The sequence below is a fragment of the Cnephaeus nilssonii genome (assembly GCF_951640355.1).
Source record: "Cnephaeus nilssonii genome assembly, chromosome: 1".
Classification (NCBI taxonomy): Eukaryota; Metazoa; Chordata; class Mammalia; order Chiroptera; family Vespertilionidae; genus Cnephaeus; species Cnephaeus nilssonii.
Window position 1 is genome coordinate 72,381,942 of NC_137072.1, and position 25,453 is coordinate 72,407,394.

At 40.7% G+C, this 25,453-nt stretch overlaps 1 protein-coding gene across 2 annotated transcripts; it reads right to left on the reverse strand.

Moving 5' to 3' along the window:
* AFM (afamin) lies at positions 1-25,453 on the reverse strand. Of its 2 annotated transcripts, XM_079773351.1 has the most exons (15): positions 25,351-25,453; positions 22,918-22,966; positions 22,480-22,612; positions 21,597-21,808; positions 20,658-20,790; positions 19,963-20,060; positions 19,067-19,196; positions 17,116-17,330; positions 9,968-10,100; positions 7,775-7,872; positions 6,196-6,328; positions 3,494-3,714; positions 2,058-2,190; positions 802-857; positions 1-126 (listed from the first exon to the last, which is right to left on the reverse strand). In XM_079773351.1, the coding sequence occupies exons 1-14, from the start codon at positions 25,436-25,438 to the stop codon at positions 822-824; spliced, it is 1,812 nt and encodes a 603-aa protein (XP_079629477.1). In that variant the 5' UTR covers positions 25,439-25,453; the 3' UTR covers positions 1-126; positions 802-821. The 2 variants fall into 2 exon arrangements, with proteins under 2 accessions (XP_079629477.1, XP_079629478.1); XM_079773352.1 differs by lacking the exon at positions 22,480-22,612 and having other exon boundaries at positions 25,351-25,383.

Below are 25,453 nucleotides of genomic sequence, written 5' to 3' on the forward strand. Positions count from 1 at the left end.
AGCTCTATATTTTGTGTTACAATAACATTTTAGGTAAATGTTCTTTTTACTGTATTCTTCTCAGAAAATGAAATTCCAGGACAGCTGGAAGTGGGTAAATTGGTCTTCCTCTCTTTTCTCCACAACCTGGGAAGAAAAAAAATAGTATCTTATGCAACAAAAGAATGTGAAATATTATAGCTTGGGTGATGGAAAATCATTTGTATAAAAAATAGCAAATGGTAACTATGTTCTGCCTTTTGTAGATACAAACCTACTCCCTATGGTGGCCAGGTCTCTCTTCCTGGGCATTGAACATCATTTCCATATCTATGCAACATTTTGCTCCTGAATTTTGTATATGAATATTACCTGAAGTGCAGAAGAAAGCGCATCTATATCTATTTTTTTGAAATCACAAGCATTGCTTTTTGTTTATGTAAATGCTGCAGTAAGACTCTTGGAACAGGTTGTCTGGGGCATGTCTGCCATCCCAACCCCTCCTCTCTCTGTCAACACCCAGACATTAGATTGCCTCCCCTTTCTGGTCCAGAGAGCTGAGTGCAACAGCAGAGGCAGAGGAGTGGGTGCATTTGGTTATTTAGAAAACTGCTTGGACACTAAGAAGTGCCGGCTCCAAGGCGGCAATGCCAGCCCACTAGGAGTGGTAGGCGCCCAGAGAAACGTCACAGGTCCAATATCAGGGTCTGTTAGTGCAAGGCATGTGGGATAAACCAGAAATAGACCTGGCAGCACGAGACGGGGGAAGCCAGGACAACCAGAGAAGCTACAAATACATTTGGCATTTGATTGAAATGTTACCTTGGTTGTTTTTTTGTTTCTCAAGAAGCCTGGTTTTTGGCTGCCAATTTTGGACCCTAAGAGGGGGAAACAGAAATAAGTAAGTAAGTAAGTAAGTAAGTAAATAAATAAATGAATTAAAATTTAAGACATTATTTAAATTTAGAGAAGCATGTTGCCTTGAATTTTGGAAATAAAAATTAAACTATTCACATATTGTACAGGGAGACAGTGAACACTCTTCACATGAATTTGAGTCCAGACACCCCAAACCTATGAACTGCCAGTGAATTTATCCCTCCTTTTACGTGGCCTCCGGTACACAGTCACTCGGTTAGATGCTAGATGTTGACTCATGCCTCTAATTATGTTAAGCATCTTTTTAAAAAATCTAATGACTTGTTCCAAAATAAATTTCTCATAGACTAAGCACTCAATGCAAGCACAGAGGGCTCTCAACCGGAATGAAAGCCGCGGGTGAGTGTGTGTGCCGGTGAGTGTGCACGAGTACCGATTGTGCACAAAGTCAGTGTGTGTGTGAATTGTGCGGAAGGCTGGAGTAGAGTTGGTGTCGCTAGGTAAGAAACGGTGAGAAACAATGTTGGAAAACGGTGAAGAAGTACCTCCAAGGAGCCATCACTGGGGCTGCATTCACAAGTACTGAGGATGCCTGGACACCACAGTGAGTCCGTCAGACTGGTCACTGGAGTGAGAAGAAGCAGGACACATGTCCTCTCTTCCCTCATTCCCTGCTACCCTTACCTCCCACTTCCTCACTTCAAACACATCTATTCTCAACCTAGGGATGTTGGGACAAGGTCAGGAGGGTGAGACAGGCATGCCCTGAAAGACTTCACATACTAATGCCCTTCTCATTTGCCTGTGAAGTTGATTAATTTCCTTCCCAAGTCAGTTTGACTATTTTTTTTTTATTAAAATAAGGGGTGATTCAAAACAGAAAATGGCCAATGGTATAATCCAGGGACAATGATTGCCAACCATCCTTATTTACAGGTGATAAACGGCAGTTCGGTTTAAGACTGGTGGCATCTGAACCCAGGTTTTCCTAACATCTTTTCTTACACCATGTTGTCACCAAGGAGACAGTGCCAAAACCCTATCAGTGACAGGCTGCATAGTAGCTGTGTAGCAACTATGCCCTCAAATATCAGCCTCTGAGACACTGTGGGATGAGTCAGAATCCTATGGGGAGTTCCGTTGCATTTTATTTGACTAGGAACCCCGGTAGAATTTCAGTGGAAAATAGATGTAACTACCTCTTCATTGAAGCAGGCTTCGGGCTCCTCTACTTTGCAGCACTTGTCCACTAGGTTAGTGAACTCTGTAAGCGATGAACGCAGCTCCTCATCTGTAAGTTCAGGCTTTAGCTTCACTAAATTCACAAGAAACCTGTGACCCAAAGATGTCAAATAGAATTCATTGAAAATTTCTTTCTTAAGTTCCTCTTCTCCAAAATGCTTGTTATTGTATCATATATCTTGGGAAGGGAGGCGTCTAAATTTGAATGAGTATAAAAAGTTAAAATATTCCCACTTTTGAAAGGTCCTCCTGAAATTTTTCTGTTAAACTTATGGGACAGATTTCCATGTTAACATTCTTTATAGGGTTATGTTATAGCAAGTTAGTATAAAAAATGTGAACATATATTATGTCTTCATTATCACAGTATTATAGAATATGTGACTACATTTGATTTTCCTAGAAAATTTATTTTCACTCCACTTGATACAGACATTGCCTAAATCTAAAAACTAGGTCTTATTTCTTGACATTGATAGTATTGCCTAAGAAAATAAAAGTAAGATTCCTGTCACTTTTAGGCCTCTCCTTTTTTCAAACACTAAGTGAGATTCTCAGGGCATTCTCTCAAGAAAATTTGATTCATTATAATCCTACTAGAAGCCCGGTGCATGGCATTTGTGCACTGGGGAGGGGGGGGGCGTCTACACCCTCTCGCAGTCCAGAACTCCTCAGGGGATGTCCGACTGCCGCCTAAGCCAGCAGTTGGACATCCCCCAAGGGGTCCTTAGCAATGCTGTGGAGGCCGGAGAGGCTCCCACCACCTCCTCTGTGACAGGCTGCATAGTAGCTGTGTAGCAACTATGCCCTCAAATATCAGCCTCTGAGACACTGTGGGATGAGTCAGAATCCTATGGGGAGTTCCGTTGCATTTTATTTGACTAGGAACCCCGGTAGAATTTCAGTGGAAAATAGATGTAACTACCTCTTCATTGAAGCAGGCTTGCCAGCCATGAGCTTGGCTTCTGGCTGAGCAATGCTCCCCTGTGGGAGCACACTGACTACCAGGGGGCAGTTCCTGCATTGAGCATCATCCCCCTGGTGGTCAGTGTGCATCATAGGAACCGGTCGTTCTGCAGTTCCATCGATTTGCATATTAGCCTTTTATGATATAGGATAAGCCTTTCTGCTGGGTATCCTAATTCACTTTCCCAACTCACAGTCTACTGGACACTCCATGTCCACAGCAAAGGAAAAGGCTAGCTAGGTTTCCACGTTAAACAATGCAATCAATATGCTCTGGTGTTTTTCTGAGTTAGAGAGACAGGACAGTTTGATGGGAGAAAATGGACTGTAATACTGAAATCACATATCCATTACAATAAACCTTCCCATTAACACACGATGTGTCTTCCCGCTGCAGAAAAAGATGAGTGGAAGAGAATGGTAGTACCTGTTTTTCTTTCTCTGGAGCTCCTCCTTATGTGCCTGACACAAGTCTGTGTGAAACGTGAATAAACCTTGAGAGGCAGATGGAGGCACATATGTTTTATCGGCTTCCAGGGCCTCAAAGCAGTGCCTTCTGAAGGCAAAGTTGGTTTTACAACAGTGGTCCACGGTAGGGTTGATGGTTCGATTCTTTACTCCACATATCTCTCCAATAACTAAATCCACCTGTACCAATGAAAGTTGGAACTCAGATAGGACTTTAAAACTTGAGTGGTGCTCTGAAATATGGTTAAGTGAATCATTAGATTATTGTATGTTCACTGTTAACTTTACTCAGAAAAACCCATGCACTCATAACATGACACTATGTACACAGAAAAGTAGGAGCTGGGGCCCTAAGTGGCATTACATATAACAACATTTCAAGCCATAGCAATTTAAATGCCTAGAGATAGATTTCTTGTTATCACATATACAAATTTGTGACTGTTAGCTGCAAACAGCTAAATGAAAGTGGCAGCCAAACACTGTGGCCCTTAGATTTATATCTCTCCTGGGATATGTCCCAGGGTACTGTTCAACCCAACCCTAAAATACACCCAACTTGCAGTGGGGGGTTGGTAGGGGCAGGGAAACAGAAATTCCCTGACTGACCTGGTGGGCAAGAGGGAGAATTTGTAACATTGCTTAAAATGATAAGGTTTCCTATATCATTCTGAAACATTATTTTTATTCCTAAAACATTTGTCCCAACAAATTACTTCTATATAAATAAGAGGTAAGGAAGATGATTTGGAGAACTCCAAGAAAATATTTAAGACATTCTCTTTTTCCTCTTATGATTTTGATTCAGTGAGTCAAAGAAAAAACTTGACATTCCTTGCTTAACAATGTTGAAAACAATGAAGAGAGGAAAACACATAATTGCTATAAAGCAATGAGGACATATACAGGGTGTCCCCAAAACATGTATACACACTTTAATAGCTGATGGCTCAATACCTGTTTCTTTCTTTTCAGCCAGACTAAGCTTTGAACAAAGGAAATTAATCCTAAAATGCTACTGGAAGTTTGAAAATGCAGTTGAAGTACAAATACTGCCTTTATAATTATTCAGTGTGTATAAAAATGTAGATGCACTATGACAACGGATAACTCACTTAATTTTCACTCCTTTTCTGGTTTAACTGATTTGAAATAATGGGTGAAGCCAGACTAAGCTTTGAAAAAAGACATTTTCATGGGGACACATAAAAGGTAAAGTTTATGGTACAAAACTGACAACTGTTGGCAAATTGAGGGTGTACAAATACCAAACACAATGATTCATGATGTTTGTGATTTCATTGTTGCGCGTTTTCAGCAGTGCCTGGGCCAAAATGGTCATCAATTTGAAAACAATTGACATTGACTAAACAAAATAATTCATTTCTGTAGATACCTTTAAATTTTGAAAATGAGCTATCCTACCTAATAATAGACAAATATGCAAATCGACCATACCTCCGACATGCCCACAAGCCACGCCCACCATCCAATCAGAGCGAGCATGCAAATTAACCCAAACTAAGATGGCTACAGCCACAGAGAGCAAGGTTTCCTAGGTAACAGAGGAAGCCAAGCTTTCCGCCTGCCCTTGCCAGGCTTAAGCCTCCACTCAAGCTACAAAGTTTCAATTATAGAAGGTAAACAAATTCAAACAAATGGTGGCAGAATGGAGCTTGAGAGAGCAGGCCAGGGTTGCCGCCGGCAACAGGGGAAGCAAAGCTTTCCTCACACCCTGGCTGGGCCCACCCGCTTAAGGCTACAAAGTTTCAATTATAACCCCAACAGAAATGGCTGCCGGCCTCGGAGGGAGCCCCAGGCTTGGCTCCGCTCCAGGCTACAAAGTTTCAATTGTAAAAGGAAAATAAATTCCAGATACCAGGGCCTCCCCTTGGGTTGCCAGGGGGCGTAGCTGGCCTGCAAACCACCACAGGCCCCTCGCTCAGGCCGCCCCACACCCCAAGGGAACCCCACCCTGATCCAGGACGCCCTTCAGGGCAAACCAGCTGGCTCCCACCCATGCACCAGGCCTCTATCCTATCTAATAAAAGAGTAATATGCAGATTGATCATCACTGCAACACACAATATAGCTGCCCCCATGTGGTCAAAGATCCTGCCCCCATGTGGACACAAGATGGTCACCACAAGATGGCCAGCAGGAGAGGGCAGTTGGGAGGCACCGGGCCTGCAAGGGAGGGCAGTTGAGAGGGACCAAGCCTGCAAGGGAGGTCAGTTAAAGGTGATCAACCCTGCAGGAGAGGGCAGTTAAGGGTGACCAGGCCGGCAGAGGAGGGAAGTTGGGGGCAAACAGGCTGGCAGCAGAGTGGTTAGGGGGTGATCAGGCTGGCAGGCAGAAGCGGTTAAGGGCAATCAGGAAGGCAGGCAGGCAAGCAGTTGGGAGCCAGCAGTCCTGGATTGTGAGAGGGATGTCCGACTGCCCGTTTAGGCCCGATCCCACCGGGGTCCCATATTGGAGAGGGTACAGGCTGGGCTGAGGGACAACCCCCCTCCGTGCACGAATTTCGTGCACCGGGCCTCTAGTATGTTAATAAACACTGACTTTATCATCACTCAAAGTGTGTATATATTTTTGGGACATTATGACTATAGGTGTTGGTTTTGTTTGGTAGAAATAGTCAGGTACATGGGCCATGCTCACCAAATTATCAGCGCAGGCAAACTCTTCACTCAGAGTGCAGCAGGTGAGTAAAGCTGTCACCATTTCCTCGCCAAGAAAGGTCAGTTCGTCAGTGGAGAGCTGAGGGGCTATCTTTGTGAATTTGATAAAGTAGCTGAAAGAACATTTGTCTGTTTGGTTCTGAACAAAGCAGATACCCTTTTCCCTTGACTCACTACTTGAAACCCCAACACTTTAGGCTACAAACAATCAATGTGCTAGTTAGGACAATGTGAACCTCAGCTGTCTCATAAAAAGGTAGAGAACTGTCTCTTCACCCTGTTTTCCTGCACCCTACCTTCTAGATCTCTGCATTTTGGCTTCCTTCTAATTTCAGTGATCTCAGAAACAGGAAGGTTCGCCCTTCCTGTTTTACCTGTAAGATGAGGAGCTCCTTGGCAGCAAATACCTTGGCTAGAATGTAAAATTCTGCTTGAAATCCCTTGCATGGTAATAAATATTGTAAAAGGGAGACTTTAATAAATACAAGTGGAAAAGGATAAACTGGAATGAAAGAAACTTAGATCTTTAATGGGCTGAGTGACTTCCCAGCAAACAGCCAGATTGCAGAAATAGTTAAAACATATTTTGGTTGGACAGTCTGCTCAGTGTAACCTTGTCTCTGAATCCATTTTTGTTCATCAGTTTATGGTGATCATTATACCCCACATATGAGTGAGATCATGTGATATTTATCTTTCTCTGACTGGCTTATTTCACTTAGCATAATGCTCTCCAGTTCCATCCAGACTATTGCAAATGGTAAAAGTTCCTTCTTTTTTGCAGCCTGGTAGTATTCCATTGTGTAGATGTACCACAGTTTTTTAATCCACTCATCTGCTAATGGGCACTTAGGCTGTTTCCAAAGTACGCATACATATTAGCATGACCAATGGACAGTGACACTGGGGCAGTGGGAGCTTGCCCTCAGGGTTGAGTGGCGGGGGGTGTTAATCAGGAAAAAAAAGGAAACATGTAATACTTTAAACAATCAAAAAAACATATTTTTAACTGTTTTGTTTTGATTTGAAGATGTTTGGTTTCAACACACACTAGATTACTACGGTAATTAATTAAGAAAATCCAGAATAAACTGCATATTATCTATGAATGTTCACCAGAGCACTAGAAAATAAATATTAAAACTTTAAGCAAATCCATAGTTATTTCTACAAACAGTAAGATGGGCTTAAATCCTGGCATGCCATCCTTTCCTTGGGAAATTGTAATCACTTAAAGTTTACTTCACCTCACCCTCACCTCCAAATGTGGAAGAATCCAGAAAATCTGGGTTGAGAGTAGGAAAGACAAGTCCAAACAAAAACTAAAGCATTATAGAATCAGTTTCTCCAGAATCCTGTATTTCTTTAATTTCTAGCCTCCTTCCTGATAAGAGCTTACTATGCTAGCTCAATGTACATTCCTGGCTTTGTGGTTTTATTCTTTCCCAGAGTTTATGAATTCACCATAACTGAACGACTGAACTAAAATATTGACCCTTGGTGGCTCTCCTTATTTTATCCTGGTCACAAGTGTTAACCGACTTGTGCAAAAAACTTACTGGTATTTCAAGTCATCTTTCCCCAAATTCTGGAAATGTTCACATTCTCGTTGTACTATTTTGAGGCTTTTCTCAGTTGTTTCATTGAATTTGTTTTCCTGAAAATAGGAACGATTATGTTTATGAATATTTTATCTAAAATTTAATCATAAACTTCACATCAAGTTGTCAAATAGCTTTTTAAATTTATATACTATTTTCAAACCATTATTAGCTTATATTACTCACTAAATCAAGGGTAGTTTTCTTTATATGTGTGTGTAAAAATTTGTATCTCAATCAATTATAGTTATACTTTTATATATAATTATATACTTTTTTTGCTTAAATATGAAAGTCCAAATTTTTTATCATAATTTTGTACATTTCTTAGCTTACCAGTTTACAAAGTATAATTCAAATCTCATGGTGACAAGGATTATATTCTATTCTCACTTTGAAGTAGACAGATCAGTTGTTAATCTGTTTTTACGTAATGGAAACTGACCTTGTGAAATAGTGACTTGCCCAGAATGACCCAGCTAATAAGTACTGCTAAAGAATATTTTAAGTCCCATTTACTTTTATTTTATACCTTCTTTTTCATCAGCTCATGTTGGAAATTAGAACCTCCAATAGTTGTCTTCAAATACTTTATAAACTCTCTCTCTCTCATGAGACATAAAATTAGACACTTACTGAGTCAACACCAGAGAGAAAACTATACACCAGTGGGTAGATGCTGTGGGACAAATTGTGTCTCCATGTAAAGTAAAAAAATTATAGCAGTATGATTCATTTAAGGATCAGAAAAAGACCTCCTCATTAGGGACAGTGGTAGAGCTGTACTGAAACTCAAGTCTTCTTACTTCATTGCTCAAATATAAATGAATATAAACTGGCTTTTTGGCAAGTGGAATAAATTTTTTAAATAAACCAAAAACAGCATATATCAAATGAATAAGAAATAAATCATAAATTTTAAATAATTTTTATAATACAAAAAGTGTATATATATGAGTTGATATTAAAAACATGAATTTCAATAGGAAAATGGGTAACTAACATGAACAAATTGTTTATAGAAAACTTATAATTACTATAGCTAAAATTATATGGGAAAAGCTTAATTTTATTTAAAAAACCAAAGGTTTGCTTAAAATATATTCACTATTTTTTATATATAAATCTAGTAAAGTTCATTTTCATGTGCAACATTGGTGAAGGTGAGAGTAAAATGAGCATTTTTAAGTATTCTTGTAGGACTATATGTTGGTAAAAACTTTCTAGAAATTAACTAAGTCATTTGTATTAAATTTTTATGTCTACATATTTAACCTAATAATTTCCCTTCTAAGGGAAATAATCTATTTTAAGAAAATAATTAATAATAAATATTAATAAAAATGAGTACAGAGATATTTCAGGTTTGCTTATGAGATTAAAAACAACCTAATAACTAAACATCCAAAATGCCCAACATAGTAGAAAAGCAGTTAAGTAAATTAGTATGATGGTATACCTCTGTTTAAAGAAAAGTAGATTTTAAATTTCATTTAATGACATAAAATTTTCTATAACACTAAATAAAAACCACATCCAAAAATTCTATCAGAAATATTATTCTAATCTTATTTTGAAAAACACTTATATACAGGGTGGGCAAAAGTAGGTTTGAGTGCACAAAACACAGGTTATTTTTGTCTTATTATTTATTAATTATTGTATTGTTTTCCATATGAACAACTATAAACTATACTTTTGCCTCACCCTGTGTAAGAATATTTTAATTCAAAAGATGAAAGAAAATGTTAATTATAGCTATTTCTTGGTGACAGAATCAGAAACTTTTTATATTTTTCTTTGTAACTTATGGTACTTTTTGAATTCTCTTTAATAATCATTTATTACATTTGCAATCATAAAAATATTCAATATGATTCAATAAGATACAGAGTACATAAATAAAAATACAAATGTAAAATGTTTAATGGGAAGTTTGTTTATCAACACACAGGATTAATAGTTCAAAATATTATACATAACCCAATGATTTTGGTCTTCCTAGTGGTCACCTTGCACTGAATTCAAAGTAGACTCAGATTGGTCAATCACATTTTCTAGCCCCTAGACTAAATTAAAACTTTGATATCAATTTTTATGTTTGTTGTTTTGATTTGTGGGTTTTGTTTATTCCCACGGAATGGAACCTACCACATTACTGTAACAGTCTGGAGGGTTTTCTGCATTGCAACACTCTTTCAGGAGGTCATCATACACTCTAGCAATTCTTAAAAGCTCTGGTGTAGACAGTTCTTGATGTCTCCTTGAGTATTCATAAAGAAACCTGTGATGTATAAAGTATCTTGTATATTAGAACTCAGAGAATGAGCAAAACACCAAATCCTGCTATCGTTTAGTCTAGTCAGATCTAATATAAGTCTGCTCTCAATGCTATGCCTCCTCTGGTTTGGTCAGGGAGTGATTTAAGAGGGCAATATAACTACAGGCGATCATTGTACCTAAATTCTCTATATATAATGATTTAAACTAGCAATGCTTTTACTTGAGGATAGAATTGTTAGAGCTATTTAGAATTAATTATTAAGATTATTTAATTAATAAAGCGTCAGAAATAGTATATCATACCACCAATATTTGAGAAAATACAGATCAGGTATAATTCTGCTGGAAAATGCATTCAGATTTTCAACTAAATACAGTTATAGATATACTTAGTCCTCAAGATAAGTACTATTTTATAGCTGAGGAAACTAAGTCTCTGACCAGTTAAGCACCTTGCTATTAATGGAAGGATAGAATTTGAACCTAGTTTCCATGTGATGCCCACTTAATTCTTCTTTAAACTATAAAACTCTCTTCTTAAACTCTTCTCAAGAGAACTCTTCTCTAAGTACTCATCTGTGTTATTTACAATCTTCACCTTAAGGAAACATTACCCATTCAAAATAAATTAAAATGGTCTTTCCACCCTAGCCTGTTTGGCTCAGTGGATAGAGAATCAGCCTGTGGACTGAAGAGTCCTAGGTTCAATTCTGGTCAAGGACAGGTACCTAGGTTGCCAGCTCCTCCTTGGGCCAGGCCCTGGCCAGGGTGTGTGCAGGAGGCAACCAATTGATGTGTTTCTCTCACATCAATATTGCTCTCTGTCTTTCCCTCTCTCTTTCACTCTCTCTAAAAATCAATAGAAAAATCTCCTCAGGTAACAATTTAAATAATCCTATCTAATAAAACAGTAATATGCAAATTGACCGCACCTTCGCTACACCTATAAACCACGCCCACCAGCCACGCCCACCAGCCAACCAGGAGCAAATATACAAGTTAAACCAGCAAAGATGGCCGGGGAAAGGGCAGCACCCATGCCAGTGAGATCCAAGCCATGATGGTGGACTGGGGCAGGCGGTTAGCTCCGGCTGCCCAGGTCCGCCATCACCTATCGGGGACCCGGGCAGGCAGCTGCAGGGGTTAAGGCCCGCAGCCGGCTGCCCGGGTCGCCATCACCGATCCGGGAGGAGGACCCGGGCAGGCGGCTGCAGGGCCTTAACCCCTGCAGCCGCCTGCCTGGGTCCGCCATCACCAATCGGGGACGCGGACCCGGGTTAAGGCCCTGCAGGGGTTAAGGCCCTGCAGCTGCCTGCCCGGGTCCGCCATCACCGGGGACGCGGACCCGGGCAGGCGGCTGCAGGGCCTTAACCCCTGCAGCCTCCTGCCCGGTCCGCCATCACCGATCACAGACGCGGACCCGGGTTAAGGCCCTGCAGGGGGTTAACCCCTGCAGCCGCCTGCCCGGGTCCGCCATCACCAATCGCGGAAGCGGACCCGGGTTAAGGCCCTGCAGGGGTTAAGGCCCTGCAGCCGCCTGCCCGGGTCCGCCATCACCGATCGCGGACGCGGACCCGGGTTAAGGCCCTGCAGGGGTTAAGGCCCTGCAGCCGCCTGCCCGGGTCCGCCATCACTGATGGGGGACGCGGACCCGGGCAGGCGGCTGCAGGGCCTTAACCCCTGCAGCCGCCTGCCCGGGTCCGCCATCACCAATCGCGGACGTGGACCCGGGTTAAGGCCCTGCAGGGGTTAAGGCCCTGCAGCCGCCTGCCCGGGTCCGCCATCACCGATCGCGGACGCGGACCCGGGTTAAGGCCCTGCAGGGGTTAAGGCCCTGCAGCCGCCTGCCCGGGTCCGCCATCACTGATGGGGGACGCGGACCCGGGCAGGCGGCTGCAGGGCCTTAACCCCTGCAGCCGCCTCCCCGGGTCCGCCATCACCGATCACGAACCTGGGCAGGCGGCGTGGGTTAAGGCCCGCTGCTGGCTGCCCAGGTCCACGATCATAGATCACGGAGCTGGGCAGGCGGCGTGGGTTAACGCCCGCAGCCGGCTGCCCAGGTCCACGATCTCAGATCACGGACCAAGACAGCTGCCTGCCCAGGTCCATCACTGATCTCAGAGCTGGGCAGGCGGCGTGGGTTAAGGCCTGCAGCCGCCTGCCCAGGTCCACGATCAGGGATCACGGACCAGGGCAGGCGGCGTGGGTTAACGCCCGCAGCCGGCTGCCCAGGTCCACGATCTCAGATCACGGACCAGGACAGCTGCCTGCCCAGGTCCATCACTGATCTCAGAGCTGGGCAGGCTGCGTGGGTTAAGGCCCGCTGCCGGCTGCCCAGGTCCACGATCACCGATCATGGACCAGGGCAGGCGGTGTGGGTTAAGGCCTGCAGCCGCCTGCCCAGGTCCGCCATCACCGATCATGGACCAGGGCTGGCGGTGTGGGTTAAGGCCTGCAGCCACCTGCCCAGGTCCACGATCAGGGATCACGGACCAGGGCAGGCAGCGTGGGTTAACGCCCGCAGCCGGCTGCCCAGATCCGCCATCACCGATCACGGACCAGGACAGCTGCCTGCCCAGGTCCATCACTGATCTCAGAGCTGGGCGGGCAGTGTGGGTTAACGCCCGCAGCCGGCTGCCCAGGTCCACCATCACCGATCATGGACCAGGGCAGGCGGCGTGGGTTAAGGCCTGCAGCCGGCTGCCCAGGTCCGCCATCACCAATTATGGACCAGGGCAGGCAGTGTGGGTTAAGGCCTGCAGCCGCCTGCCCAGGTCCACGATCAGGGATCACGGACCAGGGAAGGCGGCGTGGGTTAGCGCCCGTAGCTGCCTGCCCAGGTCCACCATCACCGATCTCGGACGAGGGCAGGCAGCGTGGGTTAGCGCCCACAGCCGCCTGACCAGGTCCTGGATAAGGGCTTCGAGTCAGCCATCGCCAGTGGCAGCTGACTCAAAGCCCCTATCAGGGATCATGGTCCAGGTCAGGCAGCGTGGGTTAAAGCCCACAGCCGGCTGCCCAGGTCCGTGATCATCGATCTCAGAGCAGGGCAGGCGGCGTGGGTTAATGCCTGCAGCAGGCTGCCCAGGTCCACGATCATGGATCACGGACCATGGCAGGCGGCATGGGTTAGCACCCGCAGACGCCTGCCCAGGTCCCGGATCACGGATCCAGGTGGCGTGGGTTAGCACCCACAGCCGCCTGACCAAGTCCCCGATAGGGACTTGGAGTCTAGCATAAGGAAAAGAATAGTCAGCAAAAGCAGGAGACAAGGTTTCATAAGTTCTCCCCCAGGTCACCACTGTTCTCTTATACATTTTAATTATCCCAGACTTTGCCTGATGGGATTTGATTTGAATTATGCCTGATAGAGATTACATGACATGAATTGTAGGCTCATTCTTTCTTTTTGTGGTTGCCTGACTGAGAAAGGCCTTGGAATGAGAGAAGGCACTTTTATTTTCCTTTTTCATTCTTTAGAGGCTGAGGAATTACAGTTATATGAAGAACTTAGTGAGAGAATGAAAGTCTCATGCTGTATTATTCTGTAAGTTTTATCATGTGGACTATCAAAAACTTGGTGGGATCCTTTTCAAGAGGTGTTACAAAAATTATGTTGAAATTAACATTCAAGAGTAAAAGGAGAGAAGTGAGTGGTGGGTAAAGGAAAGAACTTTGTCCTAGAAACCAAATAGAAGCCACATAAACCTTCAGATTCTTACTCATTGTGCTTTGGAGGTATCCTATCTAATAAAAGAGTAATATACAGATTGATCATCACTGCAACACACAATATAGCTGTCCCCATGTGGTCAAAGATCCTGCCCCCATGTGGACACAGATGGCCACCATAAGATGGCCAGCAGGAGAGGGCAGTTGGGAGGCACCCAGCCTGCAAGGGAGGGCAGTTGAGAAGGACTAGGCCTGCAAGGGAGGGCAGTTGGAAATGATCAACCCTGCAGGAGAGGGCAGTTAGGAGTGACCAGGCCGGCAGAGGAGGGAAGTTGGGGGCAAACAGGCTGGCAGCAGAGTGGTTAGGGGCAATCAGGAAGGCAGGCAGGCAAGCAGTTGGGAGCCAGCAGTCCTGGATTGTGAGAGGGATGTTCGACTGCCCGTTTAGGCCCGATCCCATCGGGCCTAAACGGGCAGTCGGACATCCCTTGAGGGGTCCCATATTGGAGAGGGTACAGGCTGGGCTGAGGGACAACCCCCCTCCGTGCACGAATTTCGTGCACCGGGCCTCTAGTCTTATCTAATAAAAGAATAACATACAAATTGACTATCACTCCAACACACAAGATGGCTGCCCCTATGTGATCAAAGATAGCTGCTCCCATGTGGACACAAGATGGCCGTCACAAGATGGCCAGTAGGGGAGGGCAGTTGGGAGGGACCAGGCCTGCAAGGGAGGGCAGTTAGGGATGATGAAGCCTGCAGGGGAAGACAGTTAGGGGTGACCAGACTGGCAGAGGAGAGAAGGTGGGGCGACTGGGCCTGCAGAGAAGGACAGTTGGGGGTACCCAGGCCTGCAGGGGAAAGCAGTTGGGGGGACCAGGCCTGCAGGGGAAAGCAGTTGGGGGGGACCAGGCCTGCAGGGGAGGGCAGTTAGGGGTGACCAGGCTGGCAGGGAAGCAGTTAGGCATCAATCAGGCTGGCAGGGGAGTGGTTAGGGGGTGATCAGGCTGGCAGAGGAGTGGTTGGAGCAATCAGGAAGGCAGGCAGGCAAGCAGTTGGGAGCCAGCAGTCCTGGATTGTGAGAGGGATGTCTGACTGCCCAATCCCTACTGGGATCAGGCCTAAACGGGCAGTCAGACATCCCTCGAGGTGTCCCAGATTGGAGAGGGTGCAGGCTGGGCTGAGGGACACACACCCCCATGCACGAATTTTGTGCACCGGGCCTCTAGTAATAATAATAATAATGGTCTTCCATGTTTTTTGAGAGCAGTACCTCACAAGAATTTTTGAAGTCCAAGGAACAATTTTTAACCCTTTTGTTTTGCAGCCTTTGCTTGTCTTGATTCATCTTGGTTTATCTGACATCTTCTCTCCTTTTCCATCTGCCTTCTCAGTCCCGTTTGTAGGATATATTCCCATCCCCTAAAGCAGAGGTGATTATCCCTCAGAGAACTAAGGGCTCCCTTTAATATCTGACATAAGTCATGGACCTTTCCACAAGAATAAAATTACATCTAAAACAGCACCAAAATGTTGCAAACAAAAACCCTTGAAATCCTACCCTAGCTTGGCAGATCCATTGAAGTCTTGCGTCAAACATTCACACCCAGAAAGACTACACTTTAAATCTCTATTTCTGACTTAACATGCTCATTGTTGCTCTATCATTTCTCCCTACACTTCAAACACTATCTGTGTTGTAATAGTGATGATGATGATGATGATGATGAAGAAGAAGAAGATCATGATGATGATAAAAATTGCTTGCCTTTAGTAAGTGTTTGTGCCAGTCTCAAGTGAAATGCATTACATCTATCATTTGGTTGACTTTTATTTGACTTAGCACCATGACTTGTGAGAAGCAATAGATCACAGTGGTTATAACAACAGGAGTCTGGAGTCAGACTGCTTGCATTTGAATCCTGGCTCTACTGCATATTAGCTATGTGACTTTAAAGCAAGTTACTTCACCTCTGTGCTTCAGTTTCCTTGCCTGTAAAATGAGAATAATAAAATATTTCAACCTCAGAGGGTTGTTTTGAAATATATATGATAATAGGTGAGAAGCACTTCAAATTTGCTAAATATTCAATAGCCTGTATCTTCAGTCCAGGCCTCCTTCCAGAGCTCCAGGTTGTCATGCAAAATTTTCTCTTGACAGTTCCAATTAATTATTCTACAGGCACCTCACAGTCAATGTGCTTAGATCCAAATATACTATTATACCCCCAAAACCTGCTTCTTCACCATACTTTCCATCTCGTTGAATCTGAAAACTACTTACCCCACCACCTAAGCCCCAAACTGGGATTCATTCCAGATGAAGTTTCTAAAAAAACAAGTGATTTTGTCCTTCCTTATTCTTTAATAAAAATCCTTCAATGGCATCTCGTTACTTAGCATGCCTGCATGATCTGACCCCTTTCACTTCTTACTACCCTGTCTCTCTCTGCAGATACCCTATTCATAGCCACATATACACCAAGCGGTTTTCTAATTCAACACATGCTCTACCACCTGGATTACCAAAATTTCCTCAAGAACTTCCTTCTGATCAAGCTTTTCCAGCAGCCCCAAGTTCAATTGACCACTTCCTTCTTCTCTGCCCTCACATTACTTAGCATATAGTGCAAGAAATAAAGAACATTTCTTGCACTCATTTATATGTCTCTCTCTTCTCACATTATACTGCCTATTGATGAAAGCTTACTGGAGATATAGAAACCCTATAGTAAACCTAGTAAAGCTCCTGAATTATATTTCATTATCAATAAACTTTGAATGAATGAATGAATATTCCATAAATTTTATAGATGGTGAATTAAAGCACAGAAAGGTTAACTTATCCCAGTGACTCAATCAGGATTCATATCTTGTCCCTTTGGTTCCAAGTCCACTACTTTTGCCTTGAACAGATGGGGTGGCATCCATGACAGTTAAGCCCACAACCTTCTGGAGTCAAATCCTTACTCTGTCATTTTTTTTAGCTGTGAATTTGGGGCAAGTTACTGAGCTTCTCTGTACCTCATCTGAAAACATGGGGGGGGGGGGATCATTTATTTTGCATGACCTTATAAGAATTGAAATAGATAATCTAAGTAAAGTATTTAGCCCATTGTCTGGCACATATTAAGTACTCAATAAATGTTAGCCATCACTATAAAAACACAGAGGCATTTTCTTAAAATTGTGAAAATACCACAATCTGTAACCATGATTTTTAAAATTATATCATACCCAATGATTTAAATGGTGCCCATTCTTTCCACCCAAATTAGCCAAAATGGGTCAAATCATAAGTTTCTGTTTGCCTTATAAATTTCAATATGGAGTTACATTACTTATCCATGAAGGTATCTTGGTCAGCATTTCGTTCTTCACACACATTTTTATTTTCAGTAAATGTTTCTTCTTTTAGAGATAAATCCTTTGGCTTGTCATCATTATTCATGTTAATTATGCACTCGCCACGCTCTGATATTTTCTTTCCACAGCACTCTTTAATTTTGCTAGAGATAGAATCTTGTTTTGAACAAATATGGCTCATAACCTTGCTCTGTAAGAATGAGAAATGAATTTATTTTCCCAACTTTGTTGGGGCTGTATTTTTCTTCATAATGAAAGGCAAAGCCAACCATGAGCATAGCATCTGAAATTGCTTCATTTTGATGGGTATAATTTATTTAAATTTTGTATTAATTTAATACACATGAAGTATCATATTAAAACAAGCTTTTTAACTCAAGATTTTAGATGATATGACTATGAAAAGTAAACTCTATTATATAGGTTCACATTTATTGATAAATAGTAATAATTTAAATACTTTACTCCTACTTCTCTGGTATATTGGCATTTTAAATTCTACATGTTGCTTCTTTCCCATAAGAGTTTACCTGTGCTTCAATGAGGGCCACCCAAGATATGTTACTTTAATATTTATAATTCTAGATTTCTTCCTTGTGGCCTAAAACTACATTGCCAAGCACATACTAGAAACTCAATAAACATTTGGTAAGTGAAAGAAAGAATGGTAAACAAATGAACCACTATAGTAACTACCAGATGAAGACTTCTGAAACATAAGAAACCATTCTACTCATTGTTGTTCTTTTCTGATGGATACTATTAATTTGAAGCTGTTCAAATTATCAAATAATGTACAAAATAGAAAAACCTACTCTAGTCTCTGTCCCTCATCCCAATTCTGATCTCCACATAAACCTGTGGAAATAAGACAGAGGACGAGGTTATCTTATTTATACATTAGTTGGATAATTTTTTACAAGCTGATCTGGCCTCTAGTTCCTTCTCCAGATGCTCCAGAATGAGGCTGCACATTGTTTCTACTCTCTATTGCAGTTCACATGAACTTCATTGAGTTCCATGAAAACACCAGGCCATTCCAGAGCTCTCTGACTTTGCTGAAGCTCTTTCTCCTGCCTAGAATCTTTTTCTGATGCTTACTGAGGGTGAAGAATAGGATGCAGCTCTGGGTTGAGGTGAGAAGTGGAATGGGGGTTCGAATCATGTTTTCCATAAACTACATAGAACCAGAGAGCCAGACTTTGCAAATATGCACACATCTCACCTAAGGCCATTATCATTCGAGGCAACACATATCTTATTGTCTGGAATTCATTTCTATTTTGAATGAACTATAATTCAGTTTCTCTTATTTCTCTATAAAGGCATCAATGAAGATATTAAGGATATAATATGATCCCTTTGTCTCAGCTCCAAACTTCATAGAAAAATCTTCAATTATATCTTAATTCAGTACATTATACTTACTATTATAAAATCCACATGCCCATAAACAAACAATATAAAAATAAGTAGCTAATGAGAGAGAGAAAAACATTGCTGTGAGAGAGAAACGTTGATCAGATCAAACCCGCAACCTAGGTATGTGCCCTGACCAGGAATTGGTGCTCCAACCAACTGCATCACCTAGTCAGGGTAGAATTCGCAATATTAAAGAATACTTTAATCTGGTGTTAATGAATGTTCACAAGTATATTTATAAGGTTTTATGTCAAATACATTTAGCCATATAAAATAAAATCTGCTGAATAATCTAAAAACAATCCCATGTATTAAAAAAAGGTTTTTTTGGGGGGCATATATTTTTACATTTTACTTTTTTATTATACTTATTTTATGTTTTTATTCAACAATATATTAACATTCTCATTTCATTATGATAAAGTAGCCACACATTAGTGCAACTTTAGGTTAAAAAATGACTGTAAAAATCACTATCTTTACTTGGTTTTAGAGAATATTTACCCTGCCACGGATGCACTGCACAGCATCCCCTTCACAGCATCCATCATACTTAGAAGAAACATCTTCTAGAATGGAGGTAAGTTCTTCAAATTCAATCTTGGGGAATTTTTGACTAAGGATAGCAATGTATCTGGAAAGAGAATTGATAAATCACTAAAACATCTTGAATAGCAAGACAAGAGGGAGTTATTTGATTATACAGTATAAGTAGCTGCAGAAAAAGTATTGGTACCCTTGTTTTTTCACAGAAGTCTTTACCAAATAGTTGTTTATACATTGCATGACCTGCATGATAACTTTGAAAATCCTAGGCTTATAGTTGAGTCCTATATCAGGACTGAGGATAAAACAAAATTACCTGAGAGATGTGCTCTCTCCCATCATTTTTACAGCAAAAAATCATCTTGTTAGGACCACCGCTTCCAGTTGTGAGCCCATGGTTAGCATAGGTAACCCATCACAGACCACTCTCCTGCTAATCTACTTGAAATCTCAGAAGTTTTCTCAAAACATTGAACTAGCACCATTACTAATTGGTTAGGACAAGCAATTGAGATAAAAATGTATCCATATAAAGTAATCTTCTAGTTATTAAGGTCAAAGATAGGTAGATATGTCATATTAAAGCACTTGGAGGTTTTAGTTTCTAATTGGTAGCTCTCAGACCAATTCAGATTCTCAACTAACCATAAAATATCTCAGAACTAACCCTCTCTCATTTCTGGGCTCTCCCCACCTCCCAAGTCTTTATCATCCCAACATAATGTCCTGGTTCTGAGTTATCCACATAGACTGAGGAACTAAGGAGAGTATAAATAAAAAGTCATCAACAATTTAACAAAAATGGGGCACAGACAAAAAAATACAAGTAGAGATAAGATACGTAAGACACTCACATAGATTTTAAGACTTTCGGTCCAAATTTCAAAAATGCCCCACACACAGTTTTTTGAAAAGAAGAGAATGCTTTTAAGTATTGTATGGCAGGTACTGCCTGAAGAAGAAAAAGAAAGTTCCTTTGAAGCAAGAGCAAAATTATCTCTTAACTACATGTCAACCAAATTATACCAAAACTTGCTCAGAAATTTTAAAAATATCTATGAGATTTTTATTGTAATAAATTTGCATATCAGAAGAAATACTCATTTGTGACACTTTAGAAAGGTGAGGCCAGTCTTTCTGATAACTACATTGCACTTGGTGAGAAGGTGAGTCATGCTGTGCGCTATGATCTTCTTCATCTTTACTGGGATGAACCCATGTTTGGGTTAGCTAAGAGAAATCTTGCTAAGGATAGAGATAAAATGTCAAACTTTACCCTGAATAGTTATTCACTAGAGCTTTCTTGCAATTTACAAGTAAGACAAAGCCAGAAGAGAGACCCTGGAAGTGGGTAATTGTCTGTCAAGGGTCTCAGGAAATAAGGACTTTTAGATCAGAGCAAGTGGTCAATGGGTTGAAAACCGGTGAAAGTAGGAAGAGAACGGTTATAAATGGTAAACAACTCTTTTGCTATAATTTAATTTTCAATAAAGATCTACTGCATTGGGTGACTCCTTATCCTTATCTATGAAATAAATGGAATTCCTACCTTTGTTCTAAAGCAGTTAGCTTTGTCTTGTTCTTCACAACATGTTTTAGTCATCTCCTCAAAATGAGATATGGCTGTTAGAAGTGTGGGGGTGAAAACAAAGGGATTCCTTCTGGAAACTTCATAGATATAGCTATAAAAGAAAAAAATAGAAAAGGAAAGAAATGAAAGAATGGTAAAATAGAGAGGGAACAAGAGAAGGGAAAGGAATGATGGAAAAAGACAAGGAGATCAAAGTGTGAAAAGGAAAGTACAAGAAAGGATTTCCCATTAGAGAAATCTTCAATATAAGGCAGTGTTATCCAGTCTCCAATAAAAGATTTTACAGTCTTATCATTGAATTTCCAGCTCTAAAATGAGATTGATGATTACAGTTATAATCCTGAACACTGAGATATAGCTATTGCCCTTCCTTCCTATGCTGCCAAATGGTCGGCATCTCTCCCTTCCATGTTTAAAGAATAGCTACCTAGACACACTCCATCTGAGATTCAAGGATCAGATTCACTTATGTTCAAACAGACTTGTGATTTAGGTTTCAGTGAGTATACAGAAAAAGTCTCTGTTCCTGTAATTACTGTACTACTGAAAACAGATTTTTGCTGAACAGTTACTGATTTCATCTTTATTCTCAGTAAAAGCTGTACCTTCCCTTGGATGGCAATATTATTTCCTCCACTAGCAATTTTTCACCATGTACATACTTCCGTTCTAGGACTTATCACATTAGAAAATACACATCATTCATGAAAGGATCTTGAAAGCAGGTTTCATATCTTATGTTTATATTCTCAACACTGAACACAGAATCTGACACACAATAAACACTGAATGAATTAATCACTCAATGAGCACCACTATATTCCTTTGAAATAGATATTAGGTATTCTTTAGCCTAAGGATATTCCTTCAATTAGATCATTTTTCTATTAAACTTACTTGCTTAGAAAAGATTCACTGTTATTTTTATAAGCCTGGCATTTCACTTCAGGATCCAGAGTAGGGAGAGGAGGTAGAAATTCTACATCAGCTTTCTTATTATGGAAGAAACAGAGTCTTCTTTCAAAGTCAACCTTATTACAGCAGTGGGAAAAGTTGTGCTTTTGTGGTACCCCCTCCATAGCACATATTGCTTCTAGTAAAGCATCATTCTGGACAACAGAGAAGAAAAAGACATTTTTCATTCAGTGTATAGTTTCTCAACATTTTGAAATGATGCAATGATTAGTGAGCATCACCCTTTAAGGAAAATATTGCAATTTTCCCAACATCAGCAGCTGAGGATCTTGACCCACACCTTTGACAACCATCCCTTAGGCAAACTTTCAGGAAACTTTTTCTATCCTATCCTGAGGCTCTCTAACCTCGTACTTTTCCTTTGCTGCTTATATATCCCTTGCATAACAGTGTTTTTCCTCCTCTCCCAAGGTGATGAGGTCAGAGTGTGAGTGTATTGATAAAGTATTTAATAGAGGTGTTTAGTAATACTTTTTTTAGCGATGCAAATGGTGATTTTGTGCGGGAAAGGTAGAGTACACATTGAGAGAGGCAGAAAAGGAGGGTGCCTCCATACGTCTGTGAGCTTTGCCGGGCTCTGGTTGCCCTGTAACTGTATGTATACAGCATGGACTGCGAGCTCATGATCAAGTCCTCCTGTGCATCATAATACAGAATTGCATCTCTCCTAGGAAACTGCCTTATCCTAAATACCAGTCAAAATAGAATGAGGGCACATAGTATCTTTCTTTTAAAATTTTCAAGCCAAAAATTCTGTGTTGACAAATAATCTTGTTTATTTATGAAATGGAAATAAGTTACTTACAGGTAATTTTGAACACTGAGGGAGTTTCAAGTTGGCCAAGCATTGATCTCTGTATTCTGTCATGGCTTTTGCCAACATTTCTACTTCCTCAAAGGATGCCTCCTGAACATATTGAGCAAATGAAATGATGGTGCTGCAACAGTCCACACAGAGTGCACAGTGATTACCTGCAGAATTTCCATGTATGTCCAACAAACTCATAGGAACATCCACTTGTTGACTAACCTCAGGAAATTATCAAAGTGTGAGGCTACAAATTGTACAACTTCTTGACAATTCAATTACCTCATCTGAATTTTATGATTAATGCTATATTTACATTTTTATATGGTTTCTATTTAATTAAATTACTTTTAAGAAGCATTAACAGTTCTGGAATATATCAGATTAGATTATGATAAACACCATCATCATCAAAAAGACTTTAGAGAAACTCACATATAGCCAACATTGTCCTCTATAAATTTCTGGGTAATATTAAAATCATCTGAAAAGCAAAGATATTAAAATTATGAAATATCCTGATATGTTTAACAGTTTCCCAATAACTATATAGGTTATTTAAATTCACTAAGTATAAAAGAGAGAACTAATGGTAGAAAATATTTTGGTATATTTAACAAGAATAAAAAAGTCATAAGAACCAAATATGGGATCTTAATCACAGCTGATTGTGTGTTTAAGATACATTCATTAAATTGAATTGACTTTGAATTAATCTCAAACTGACCAGACTAGATTTGCCATTGATGGCTCCCCAGACACAAATGTCAAATACAAGCACCACTTCTATGTTGAGTATTTATCAATAAAAGTATTGTGAAGGTAAACTGATAGGTGATGCAATATTACAATAGAGCCAGACAAGTGCTGCCATGGCATGCTGATGGTCAGTAGGGTTTACAGTGCTAGCCAGACATGCTTATTTAGGTGACCTCTGGACTAGCCTTAGATCATTGATTCCCTCCCAATGAGCATAATCCAAGCACATTTATATTTGTCCACAACGACTACTTTTACAGAGTCCTTACTTTTACAAAATATTGAGCTATACATTATGAGGCAACCAATGATGACCTACCCTTGGACATCAGGTTCCTAAGTACTCTCACAGTACAAGTGACTCATGAACATGACTATGTATAATGCAATTTAAAATGTATATGGCAGCATACTGGTTAGACAAACATATACTTTACAAAGCATTCCCCCCAATATTTCCAGTACCCACCTGACACCATACAGTTACTACAATATTATTGAATATTTTCCCTATGCTGCAGTTTACATCCCCATGACTATTTTGTAACTACCAATTTGTACTTCTTAATCCCATTATTCTGTACACCTGAAACTAATACAAAATGATATTGTATATAGTGTAAACTATAATTGAAAAATAAAAATAATAAAATAAAAATAAAATGTATATGACATTCTAAAATAAGGTGGGTAAGTATCTAACAGGCATGCTTTTTGATCCCTGGGTGAGGAATTAGAAATGGATTATGGGAGGAGTGACATATAAGTCGAATCTGAAAAAAATGTATAATATTTCAGCTAACAGAAAAATAAGGAGACTCATCTTTCTGTGTGAGTAAAAGCACAAATGTGAGACATTTTGGTATGTCTTTAGGGAGTCAATTAATCCACTTTGATGAGAATATGGGCGATAAAGAAGAAGAAGAATGGAACCTAAAATAGAAAGGACCTGGGTCCAGACTATGGGGGTCTTGCATAGAAAGCTGGGATTTTGGGCTTAAATTGGAAGCCATAAAGAGCCATTGAAATGTTTATCTGAAATTATTATTTCTCTATTCTATACGCTAAGAAATATCAGCTGGGATCTCCCACAGTGCCTGATAAATAGAAAGTGACAAGAACTATGTCAAATAGATGGACAGAAGAGTGAATGAGTGGATACAAAAATGCAAAAACAAACAAAAAAAACACCAAAAATAGCAAAACCACCAGGAGATTTTTATTGAGAAATCAACAGGACATTGATTTTAGTAGGATAATGGAAATACAAAGGAAAACATAGGTGCAAAAGATATCAGAGACAAAAATCAATAGCATTTTGAACAAGTTGTTACAAGAGGCAAATGACAATGAAAACTCAAGAATGATCACTCTTGTTCAAGCCTTGTGACTGGGTCTCACTGCCAGGCACTGTGGGCTATTAAATTGAGTAAGACACAATCCTCACCTTCAGGACATTATGTACATTATGTGGCAATCAAAACACTTACTGCATCTTTGTGCAAATAACAAAAAGGTACTCCTTTCAGGCCAGAGAAATTACAACCAGACACCTCCTCTGATCAGATGAAGTTCAAAATTTTCCCCTTTGGGTAGAAGAAATATAAAAGTCACCCTTTCCTCCAAAAGGGCACTCCTTGGCCATGTTTGTGAGAAGGGGGATGTTCAGGTTTGGGGAGATTTAGAAACTATATAGTTGGAAGAAACAGGGTCCAACATACTTTAAAGAAATTTTTTACCCTGTTGGAGATATATTGAACAACTAAAGGTTCCAGAAAAATCCCAACTCAAATCTAGTGTTCACTGTTACTATAGACTATCCACATTTGTGAGAAATATGAATATTTTCAAATCCAAATTATATCTCCCAGCAATACTTTCTATACTAACATAAGACTAGGTTTCTGTCTGTAGAATGGGTACTATGATCACCAAAATACAAAATCTGTGAATAGTTCAGGATATCCAATCAGCATATACAAACTAACAGAGGCAGGGGAGAGAAAAAAAGAACACAAATAAAAATTAAGTTGAAAGAATACAGGTTAAAAAAATAGAAATTACCCCAACTTAGTCATTCCTTAGCTGATATACAAGTAAATTTCTTACCAACATCTTGAGGCTTTGTGGGCAAGTTTAGGCATTTAGTCAAAAAGAACAAGAAAATAACAAAACCGGTAACTTTTAACTGTTTCATTTCTTTAGAAATCAC

Coding starts and splice junctions, on each gene's coding strand:
- AFM (XM_079773351.1), bottom strand. CDS start 25,438: ATGAAACAGTTAAAAGTTACCGGTTTTGTTATTTTCTTGTTCTTTTTG. Junction 10,101..17,115: donor CAAGATACCTTCATGGATAA/GTAATGTAACTC, acceptor TATACATCACAG/GTTTCTTTATGAATACTCAA. Junction 2,191..3,493: donor CTCCAGAGAAAGAAAAACAG/GTACTACCATTC, acceptor TTTGGGTCACAG/GTTTCTTGTGAATTTAGTGA.